We start from the raw sequence: 12,337 nt of genomic DNA, 5'->3' as shown, positions 1-12,337 counted from the left end.
TCATTTTTTACAAAACAAAGCGCATGTTAAGGGGAAATGTAACCGAGTATAGCGTACATTTTTCCACTATTTCCACCTCTTTTATAAAAATGTGACGTCACGTGGTATGTCCACAATAACCGTGCACTATTGGGTCTTTCTATAATGGTTTTGAGACTGTGTCGCGTCAAACCATTTACTTTTAAAAGTACATACTTACAACCTTAAACCACTACTAAAAGAGGAAATAGAAGAGACAACATCATTTTACACATTTAACATTGATACTGAACATTAAATATAAACTAGAATAGTGTATTGACGTCACTAGGTGGCTACATTCTTACCAATGTTAACTTTGTTCAGACAGTTTCATGATATTTTCACATTTTTCACTATATCTCGTATATGTATCCCTCCTGTATGGGATCCATACCGAAGCTTCGACAAAAACTTAAATAAACGCACAAGCCACGTGTCATTTTCCACGTGAGACCACGTGTGTACCCAGTGATGACGCGTGTACTCAAATTGGGACGTCACCTCTGTCTTTCGGGCTGCTAAAATAAGACAACCCCTTTTTACTAAGGGCGGCTTGTTTTTGAGTTTACAGTTTTCGACCAGCAAACTTTGAGGTTTGTCATACTGATGGTTGAAGTATATCGTGTTTGGAATGTACACACAATTGTCAGCTATACAATTTCGACGGACGACAAACGGTTCGTTTCCATCTATGTACGTTAGAGATGTATTACTCTTTCTTGGCACCAGAGTGTGCATAAATATGAAATACTGCTCAGTAACAAACACTGGCCCCGTTCTGTCTATCGCTGTTAATCCAGTTGTGCTATTTCCTATGTTTTGAAGAAGCTGTTTTAAAAACGGATGACGGGATCGACAAAATATTATCGCATTGTTTATGACAATATCCCTTTTATACAATATACTGCTGTGTTCAAACGGTTCACTAGGAATGATACACGTGTATTTGTACGTGACCCTGTTTAGCGGGCGTATAACCTCCACATCTGTGTCTAAATAAACCCCACCTATCTCGTACAGTACTACATATCTCAGTAAGTCACTCCGTTCAATAGGATTAATAAAATTGTCAAACACATCTATAAGCTGCGGATGTCGTCTAGCAATCAGGTCTCGTGCGTTTTCATTGGTCCAGAAAAAGTAGTCCCAAGTGGGGTTGAATTGGATGAGCGATTTTACACTCTTAATGTTAATATGTGGAACATATTCTGTTGAATGGGTTTGGTGAAAGACATGAGGTATCAACGGTTCTTTTCTGTCCTCATTCGTAGGAAAGTCTTCATTGACCGACGGTTCAAACGGTTCTAGTTCATCTGGATTAATAATTGGCGCATCGTCTTCGTTAAGTGTTTCTGACTGTTGTTGTTGTTGCTCTGAAAAAAATGAATAGCATATTAGGCCGTTTTAACATGTGCTCGGCATCAGCTGTCAGCATACTATAAAACCGAACCAGTCAAACACCATTGGGTATATTCCATATGTGCGCATGCGCATCCAGTCGGCGTCCGATCCGTGTCCGCGGCGTAAATTTGGCTTGACAAAAACAACAGCAGACATATAGAAACAGTGGTAAAACTTAATTTACGAACAAAAATGCAGAAGAAACATTAAACAAATCAGAATCAAATCAAAATATTTGTATCATTTGAACGCTTTTCTGCATGGAAATCCAACGTGTTAATAATGAGTTTTTATGTCTTTGGATATCAAAAATTACTTTTTTAAGTCGAAAAATAGTGGCGACTATTGAACTTAACTGTCGTTTTAACTCTTAGCTGAAATTCCTTCTTAGAAATGCAATTTCTTTATGATATTTTGCGTAAACTTAGAATAGGGTTTCCGTTTTAATATGCGGAGCGTTAAACGGATACGGTTAGCGTACTCATGGAATCCTAACGATTACACATAATTTGATGTGTGTATATATCCCTGTTTTGCATGCCGTTCAAATGCAATAGCCCATTCGGAACTCCTCGGCCATTTTTATAGAAAACAACCTCGGATGTATGCCGGTACATCAGTTGAAGTAGTTCGTATCTTTATTAATTATATCGTTAAATGTAGTGTTTTAGAGTCGTATTTATTGATCTAAGTTTAAATTGATTGACAGTGAAGTGTTTTACTACAAACATAATTAAGACTCCAAAGAGTAAAGTCATAAAGTTTAATTGCTAAATATAATTACTACGCGATCTACTTGCAGCGGACTTAAACGTATCACTTTTTGAGTATGTAAACCGTCCAAATACACCCGAAGTTGTTTTCGATAAAAATGGCCGAGGAGCTCCGAATGGCAATGACCCCAACATTCATCAATAAAGATAGTTCGATAAACGAGTGGTCTGTCTGTGTTGTTTAGACGGCTGAATGTATACGCATGTCCCTCTTGCAGTGTCTCTTTTTGGTATTTAAACTCAATGTGAGTATACCACATGATTACGTCATATATGCTACGTCGAAAGGCAACATTTTTCTTAAAGTAAAGACTTAAATCAAAAGTAACTTTCCTTTACTACACCATTTTAAATAAAAAAGGGCAGTATATGCCGCTTACAGAGCCCCGCCTTTGTGTTATTACAGAAGTTTGATAATGATTAGTTTCATCAAACACTTCGACAAATCTGTTTCCAAAATAATGTTTTTACAGTGCTCCGTCAGACGGCCATATTGTGAAAAGGTTTATCGAAGTGTTTTAACAAACTAAACTCTCAATCAAACTCTGGTAAAAGACCGAAGGCCGGGCTCCATACGCGGCGTAGACTGTGTTATATTTCATTTAAAATGGTGAAGAAATTGTGAAGTTATCTTTGTTTAAAGTTTTCATCTGAAGCAAAATATTGTCTTCCGACGAAGCATTTATGATACAATTCATCACGTGGTATGTATACACACACACACTGAAACTGGTTTTTGTGAATTGTTTGTTCACACTTGCGAATGCAAAACCCAAATACACTCATATATTTGAAGAGGTCTCTTAGTATTCAACTAATAAGTGCAACAGATAATTTGTAGGTAGCTTCAATTGCAACAGGTCCGTTATTGTCCATAATTTATTTTTGAAACAAGGGAATATTTTATTGTGATTTGGATGTATCTGTGATTGAATTGTAAATCCCTCCAAATGATTTAGAGAGAATTCTTATTTAACTGATACTAGCATTAATTCGATTTGAACCATCAACACTGAGTTTAAAAAGTCCATTTTTTGAAAAGCTCTTTATAAGATTGAGTACATGTAGATTGCGTGTTCTATACGCGTGGCCTTCTCCTTGTATCTGTCATTGTATAATAATGAATAACACAAAATTTACATAGAGGATAATGTTTAATTTCAGTGTAAGATCGTAATATATCTCATCGAGTGAACACTAAACGAGATGAAATAAATTGCTATATAACACTGAAACAAACGTTTTCTTTTTTGTATTTGATAATATATTTCTAAAACTGGAAACAACCTCTCTGACAAATTTCCTAGATATTTGGGCTGAAAATGTTACCTTTAGAGTGTTAGCAAGGTATTTCCATATTTGGGCTCAGTGACCTAGTTTTTGACCCCAGATGACCCATATTCGAACTTGAGCTAGAAATCATCAAGACAACCTTTCTGACAAATTTCCAGGTTATTTGGGCTGAAAATGTTACATCGAGAGTGTTATCAAGGTATTTTCATATTTAGGCTCTGTGACCTAGTTTTTGACCCCAGATGACCCATATTCGAACTTGAGTTAGAAATCTTCATAACAACCTTTCTGACAAATTTCAAGGACATTTGGGCTGAAAATGTTACCTCGAGAGTGTTAACAAGGTATATCCATATTTGGGCTCTGTGACCTAGTTTTTGACCCCAGATGACCCATATTCGAACTTGAGTTGGAAATCTTCAAAACATCCTTTCTGACAAATTTCCAGGATATTTGGGCTCAAAATGTTACCTCGAGAGTGTTAACAAGGTATTTCCATAGTTGGGCTCTGTGACCTAGTTCTTGATCTCAGATGACCCATTTTCATACTTAAGCTAGAAATCAACAAAACACTCTTTCTAGCAAATTTTCAGGATATTTGGGCTGAAAATGTTACCTCTGGAGTGTAAACAAGGTATTTCCATATTTGGGCTCTGTCACCTAATTTTTGATCCCAGATGACCCATATTTGAATTTGAGCTTGACATCTTCAAAACAACCTTTCTGACAAAATTCCAGGATATTTGGGCTGAAAATGTAAGCTCTAGAGTGTTTACAAGGTATTTCCATATTTTGGCTCTGTGCCCTAGTTTTTGATCCCAGATGACTCATTTTCGAACTTAAGTTGGAAATCTTCAAAACAACTTTTCTGACAAATTTCCAGGATATTTGGGCAAAAAATGTTGTCTCGAGAGTCTTAACAAGGTATTTCCATATTTGGGCTCTGTGACCTAGTTTTTGACCCCAGATGACCCATATTCGAACTTGGGCTAGAAATCATTCAACCAACCTTACCGACAAATTTCCAGGATATTTGGGCTAAAAATGTCACCTCTAGAGTGTTAACATGGTATTTCTATATTTGGGGTCTGTGACCTAGTTTTTGACCCCAGATGACCCATATTCGAACTTGAGCTAGAAATTATCAAAACAACCTTTCTGACATATTTTCAGGATATTTGGGCTGAAAATGTTACCTCGAGAGTGTTAACAAGGTATTTCGATAGTTGGTCTCTGTGACCTCTTTTATGACCCCAGATGACCCATATTTGAATTTGAGCTTGACATCTTCAAAACAACCTTTCTGACGAATTTCCAGGATATTTGGGCTGAAAATGTTAGCTCTAGAGTGTTAACAAGCTTTTTCCACATTTGGGCTCTGTGACCTAGTTTTTGAACCCATATGACCTATATTCAAACTTGAGCTAGAAATCGTTAAACAACCATTCTGACAAATTTCCAGGATAATTGGGCTGAAAATGTTACCCACGAGAGTGTTAACAAGATTTTTCCATATTTGGGCTCTGTGGCCTAGTTTTTGACCCCATATGACCCATATTTGAACTCGTCCGAGTTATTACTGGGACAAACATCCTGACAAAGTTTCGTGACAATTGAGGCCAAAATGTGACCCCTAGAGTGTTAACAAACGAAGTGTTGACTGACGACAGACGACGGACGACGGACAATCATCGATCCTAAAAGCTCACCCTCAGTCTGCTAATAAGAAAAGCTTTGAAATGGTCACCGCAAATAGAGCCATTCGAATGTTTAAAATCTAAGTTGGAGTTTGATCATCAGAGTCTGCTTGTTTTAACATCCGAGAAATCAAATACATGTGTTTAAATATGAGCGTCAGCATAGCGAGTTTGATTCAGTCTGCATCTGATTAAAATCTGAGTCTTCTCCGCTATCGCTTTGCTAAATCAAAAACACTTGAAAACTCACAACTAATTCTTAACAGACAATAATAGTTGTGTTACCGGACGTGGTTGTTTCTTGTCATTAAACGGCTGGAGTGTTACAGGACATGAACTTTTGGACCGTGACAGGTAATCGAAAACAGGATCGAAACCAGGAAAGGTCGGTCACTATCCAAGTCCTTAAAGGCCTAGTTTAAGGAATGTTTGGCATGGAAATCGCCTGCTGTGCATCTCCTGCTTATTGTACTGGTGTTACAGTAGGGGCCAATTTCCTGTGTATGTGTTTATTGGCTCAGGGCCATTTAGGGTCCATTTTTATAATAAAACTTCTGAAACTGCACAGCAGGATACTCCGATCGGAGATCTGATATGAGGGATCAAGGCAAGTAGATTTAAATCAATAAACAGAGGATGTGTACTATACACATTTTATTTTTTTTTTGGGGGGGGGGGGGGGTGTCACTTATAGAAGGCTTAAACAAGGCCTTTAATTTGAGCGAAACTAGTTATATTTTCCAAAGTGCTTTCTATTGTTGTTAAGCATATTGACAATGGCAGAGGAATGTAAAAATGTCACGCAAGCTATGACTAAAGCGGAATTAAATTCAGAATTTATTTATGCAGGCTCTGCATAGCTTGAGTGGCAATATTTCCGTAAACATGTATCGGAATGTAGTCAAACCATCAGTGGAAAGCATTGGGGATTTATTTGGTAAACATTCGTAATTTCTTCAGATTCATATTAAGAAATGAAAATATTTTTAAATAATATGGATAAATTTAGGAAGTTAAAATCACACAAGAAGCACTTTTGATAAATGCATTGGGGGTTGTTGTTGGAAAACCACACACATACGTAAACTTAAAGTAAACACCGCGGTCGATACACTTTAACCTTATGCAATTAATTTAACAGTGTATCACAGTATGTGTTTGCTTAAAGTGACACTTTTATTCAAAATTAATATATACAAATGTATAACAAACATCACATTTGACAAATAAACCTTCAACTACTTACTTGCATTTATGGAAAATATTAATTAATGATAATACGATTGTAACCGTGTATTTAATAGCAGAAAGTGCAAAAATATTAAATGATTGGTGAATGCTTAAATATTTACTGTGGTCCACTATAGTCTCATAAGGTAGAAATGCCGTGTTATATGCTCATTTCTTCCAAACTAAACTTTTAAGAACCATTGTTTCGACATTTGTTCATCCTTTTTGGAATATTTAAACAATATTATTAATCATGGCTTTTCTTATTTGGGAGTATGAGTGCATTTTTAAAGCTGCACTTTCACGGATATACCATTTTTACAACTTTTTTTTGTCTTGGGAAGAGCAAATTTTTAAGTAAATATCTGCAAACTAATGATATAAGATTGCTGACAAAAAGTCAGATCGTAGATCTTCATATTTCCGTTCGAAATTGTTTTATGGCCTAAACCGTTACTAACGGTTTAATAAAAATGCATAAAACATCTTTCTTTTTTTTAACTGAAATATAACAATATGCGATCTAATGTTTGTCAGCAGTCTTATATACTTGTTTTCATGGATTTTCGCAAAAAATTGGCTTGTTCCAAGACAACAAATTAAAAAGGTGTCTCAACGTTCAATCTGTGAGAATGCAGCTTTAAAGAAGGACAACGATTTGCTACAGATTAAATCAATTAAGGCGCGAGCACGACATGGCAATTTTATCAAACTTTATTAAACGAACGGAAATTAACTTATCAGCTCATTTAGAGCGCGCAAGTGGTGACTCATACAGTTCAAAAAGGAAGATCGTACTTACATTTGAGATTAAAAGATAATCAATCACATTTATTTATTTTTTTGGTCGTAGGAAATTTTGATTACTGATAACAAGATTTTAACCGCACAAAATATATTAAATGATTGGTGAATGTTAAAACATTTACTGTGGTCTATTATAGTTTCATAAAGTAGAAATACCATGTTTTATGCTCCTTTCTTTCAAATAAAACTCGGTATCCTTCTTTCGAACCATTGTTTTTGACATTTTTTTTTTTATCTTTTATGCAATATTAAAACAATATTATTAATTGCGGTAAATCTTATTTGGGAGTAAGAGTGAGTCTTTAATGTTGTTATATCATATTATGATCAGTGAGATGCTCAATTTTATGAATACCCACCCAGCTCCAGAGAAGATTGAAGAAAGGGAAGCATAATAAAAGTAAGAATAAGAAGAATACTGGCAATACAGTATTTCTCCATTTCAGTCGAGGGGGATACACAATGAGTAAGGTCACTTGTCCCGTGAGTAAAGTCATCCTGTTCTTGATATTATCAATTGTACTACAGTACGTGAAAGGAACTTATGATTGTACACAGTATCACGTTTTAATATCATGTAGACTACGAATTACTGTTGAATGGTCACCAATGGTCAATTCAGAATTATATAATATGGAGTTGGAGGGGGAGTCTGCTTTTGTTTTAAAAAACAACGATAGAAAGCCTATGTAAATGGGTTAAAAACCTGAGGCTCTGCAGACCGAGTTTGAGGCAAACTGCTTCGAGATAAAATCGAGAGAATTTGCTTTGTTCTCCCTTGAGAAACAAAACACTTGAAAACAAAAATATTTACAAACAATAGCACTTGCAATAAAGGATGTTTTTTTTAACTTTATTAAATAACATTGAACGGCTTATGGTGCTACTAAACCTGATTGACCTTTCTTGTTTTCAAACGATTGAAATTGTTTTTTTATGTGCCCAATTTTTTCGTCAACCAAAAAGTTAAAGTAATATCAACTGGGCATATTGTGCTTGATTTACATAACTGCCACTATATTATTTACAAACTAACATTTGTTACCGAACAATCTCATGCGAAACAGTAAGCAATCGTTGACCTACCTTGCGATGAAAGAAGCATGACTGTTATAACGAGGCAGATGGCAGTGCAGCAACAACACGCTCTTTTACATGTGACCCGCATGCTGAAACAGACACGGGGAGAGACAGCTAGCAAACAATTCTCTTCTTCACTAAAATAAAATTCTAAACTGGAAATGACTTGTGAAAAGTTCAGGCTGTCATCCCCTTTCCCCTTTGAATCCGAATGCTGTTTATTTTATTACGGATTAACATTTAGTATTAGTGAAAAAATGGCTCAACACTGCTTGATTTCCGTATATTTTTATCTTCTCTGGTCACTTCGGACAGTAATCTGTTTTACCACACGCGTAGCAAGACGTACATAGATATGTTTGTCCGGTGTGGTAGCGGTCAAGGATAATTCTGATTAAATAATTCGCGAATATTAAGACAAAAAGTAATACATTTTCTTGTATACAAATTATACGTTGATTGTTGTACCAGTGTATGCAAACATGAATTTGTGTTACATAAGAAAACACTAGCCATTGAATATAACTCCTGGCTTAAAAACTGATTTACATGTTATATAGCTGTCTAGTAAGAATACTTATGAATGAAAAAGCTTGTCAATCTTTCCAAATCTTATTAAGTCAAAATCGGAGTGAAAGTATCAATCCAATAAATAAGAATTCACGAAACAAGACTAAATAGAGCCAACATTTTTATTAAGGGAAAACAGCTAAACCCCCTTACCACATTTAAAGTTGTTTTTTTTGGCGGATTCACGGATATGCTACCTTCAAAACTCCTGGAATCGCCCCCTGAGATATTCAAAGAAATTCAAACCTAACCGGAGGTAGACAGGTTAAAGGTTTGTTAGTGCGCTATGTATAAGTTTTAATGCAACTTACTACGTCTGGGCCATCATCTTTAAACAAATCTGGAACCATTTAACAACCGCATAATCGTTAAATGGTAAGAACAGTGTTATTTTAAACTGTCCGTGGCTTGTGTATGTCTGTATAATTGTCCTTAGAGGTCAACATACTACTTTGTCCAATGAGAAGGCAGTATTTCTAATGTTTTCCATAACATTTATTTTGGTAAATCGGCCGTCAAAAAATATTTATTTTAATAAGGTGAAGCGGTAGATATAAACAGTGGCTTGTCCAGTAAATAGGTAGTTTACACAATACAATGTAGACCACTAAAAGTTAAATAGTGTTTGTTATTACGCAAAATAAATAGCTATGCAACTGCGCTAGCTCAAAACATTTATTTGTGTTCAAGTTTTACTTAAAAGTTAAAAAAAACAATGATTCCACTGAACCTACATTGGTTTATTTTGTTTCGTACGCACCTGCACTCTCTGATTGTGTTTATAGTCACAACTTTAAAATTTTAAAACGATTTCAATTCTTAAAAATTCATTGCATCTGACACCCCGCAGAAACATTCAAGTTAATAAATTTTCGAAATAATGTTTATTGTAATATTTAATGACGAAACGTGTGCTCGTATTTGAATTACAGTCGAATCCCGTTGGCTCGAACTCGCTTGGCACGAGTTCCTTGTTGGCTCGAACTGATGTAAAGGACCGATTTCATTATACTGAAGGAAAGCATCACCGCTTAGCTCGAACTGTCCGAGGCTCGAGGTATTTCCGACGGTCCCTGGGAGTTCGAGCGAACGGGGTTCGACTGTAGTTTGTTCATACTTTAAAACCTAAATCTTATATTAAATTTTCATTGAACTGCGCATCTGAAGAAAGCAGCAAAAGATATTCCTACCAACAATATTTCCTTAAATAATGACTTAGCGTAAGTTAGTATATCTTCACTATCGCTGTAAACTAAATAAATTTTAAACTTACCTTTCATTTTTATTGAGATGTTAGTAGAAAAATGCCGTTTACCTTATAAAACCTCTTGTAATAATTTGAAATCAGCGTCCTTTTTGTGGTTTTGGTACTATTCCACACGACTGACGTACTGACTAAACTTGAAGCAGACTAGGAAGTATAAAAAATACATGTCCGATTTTCTTAAAAACTATTGCGAAAAGTTATGTTAGGCCACTCCTTTTTTATTTTTTGGTTTACAAGAATTTTTGGAAAAAATGTCCACCGGGTGGTCGAAAAAAAAAAAAAAAAAAAAAAAGGTAAAAAGTCACAAAACATACTCTTAAAGGGTGAAAATCAGAGAACAACATAAATACATTGAAAATTTATATCATTTACTTGACATTTTAAATTTTTAAACTGCTATTAATGCATGTTTTAATACACTCAAAGTTTCAAGGTTCTAATTAAACACACAGTTTAAATCTTACCTACTGTGCATATAAAACATCAATGAAATTACTATAAAACATGTTTACATGTATAAACTACACTTTTTATCAAAGATACATTGAATATTACTCAGCAGGACATTTGTTTAGCTTTAAGGGTATGCTAAAGCAAAAGTGAATGCAGAACACTTAAAAACTGACCAATATTAAATTGGAAAAAACGGGAAGGCAAATTTTACGCTTTAAAATACACAAGAATTGCACTGTATTAAGACAACACATTACATTTTCTAAGCATTGTTTCAGTTATTTCAATATTGGAAAATGTCAATAAAGTGAAATAATTTCCAATTTTGTAAATAAGGAAGTAATATTGTATGAAGACATTGTTCTTTAATATTGTGCAAACAATTCCTGAAAAACTAAAAACCAAACTAGACCTAGATTTGAGTTTTAATAACCTTTACCATGCGGGGTCCTAGTTGTGTGTAACCCAATCCATGCTAAGTCCGGATATTTTCGGACCGGGATATTTACCATGCGATGTTCAGCAAATCCATTTCAAATTCAAAGCTTGCAGCAAATTACCACATCAGTACATAAAAATCACATAGCAAAATAATAAATCTAGCATGTGACTTAACTTTATGTACCAATGATAGCAACAGTGAAATCCATAATTATTTATCGGATATTTTCATCTTCTCCCAACTCCGCCATTTTGTGTATCATGCGTTCACAGGGCATCTATACTTCATGATTGTTTATTTTTCATTTTAAAGAGAATTCCTTGGTTACAACAACAAATCTCATTTATAGTGAAATATCAAGGTCATAACAAATTAAAATGGACTTATTCAAAATAGTTTTCCGTGTTGTTTTATCTTAATGTTTTGCACACAACTCCTGGCATTAGTAAATGGCATTAACACATGTGTTCAACTCTTTCATTGTTTTTACTCTACTATTAACCCAAACATGAATAAACATTGTAATCTAGAATAAACACAAGCTTTACATTGACTCAATGACAAGTATTTCCAAACCAGTTTGTGATTTAAAATCCATAAAGAGAACCGACCGAACTTGTGAAACTAGATCACCGGTGTCAACTTAAAAATTTTACTTTCGATTTCACCACTCACACTAAGTGCACTGTTATTTGAAATGTAACCATAAAATGTTATAAAATATTTTTTCTCACACATAATTTACAGATATTTGTGTCTACTTATTCGATGGCAGCCGCTGCCACTTATTTTTCATCTATAAACAACAATATTTTCATGACCTAAATTTGCGGGGAAAAACAACAATCACGTGACAGTTATTGTTTGTGTCGGCTGTTAAATTTGCCAATGTATTTTGCTATTGTTATTTTAACAACTCCTGCATATTTAACTTAATTATTTCATACAAAGAATGACTGCTATCGTCAATTTCGCCATTGCCAACGGCGCTGCCATAACAGTTGACTGGCTCACATGTTATCACTATAAATCGGCGAATACGGCTACGGAACAACACACCAGTCGAGATCTACTACATTCGTACTCTTATCTGTTCGTTTTTCTTTCGTTTCGCACCAAAATCAATACGGTCGGGAAAATAATCTTAAAAAAAAAGTGAAATTCATTTTTTATTTTTTTTGTACTTTTCGGAAAATTAGAACCGCCGGTTTTGTAAACCAATTTATATAAAAGTAGTGGCCTTACCTCCAATTTTAAAGCGTCTGAACAGGGCCTTGATAACAGTTGATCGTTGATATTCAAT

The 12,337-nt window shown here is 34.9% G+C and overlaps 1 protein-coding gene across 1 annotated transcript; it reads right to left on the bottom strand.

The window, feature by feature from the left end:
• Positions 1-240: 240 nt before the first annotated feature.
• On the bottom strand, positions 241-10,206 carry LOC128220755 (uncharacterized). Its single transcript, XM_052929261.1, has 3 exons — positions 10,188-10,206; positions 8,309-8,391; positions 241-1,394 (listed from the first exon to the last, which is right to left on the bottom strand). Exons 2-3 carry the CDS (start codon positions 8,388-8,390, stop codon positions 352-354), a joined length of 1,125 nt encoding a protein of 374 aa, XP_052785221.1. The 5' UTR covers position 8,391; positions 10,188-10,206; the 3' UTR covers positions 241-351.
• Between the last annotated feature and the right edge of the window lie 2,131 nt (positions 10,207-12,337).

This window comes from Mya arenaria, chromosome 15 (assembly GCF_026914265.1).
Source record: "Mya arenaria isolate MELC-2E11 chromosome 15, ASM2691426v1".
Classification (NCBI taxonomy): domain Eukaryota; kingdom Metazoa; phylum Mollusca; class Bivalvia; order Myida; family Myidae; genus Mya; species Mya arenaria.
This window is presented reverse-complemented; position numbering and strand designations above follow the sequence as displayed.

Excerpts from the sequence above, each read along its gene's own strand:
- LOC128220755 (XM_052929261.1), bottom strand. The coding sequence starts at position 8,390 with ATGCGGGTCACATGTAAAAGAGCGTGTTGTTGCTGCACTGCCATCTGC. Across the intron at positions 1,395-8,308 it reads CATGCTTCTTTCATCGCAAG|AGCAACAACAACAACAGTCA; the intron begins GTAGGTCAACGA and ends CATTTTTTTCAG.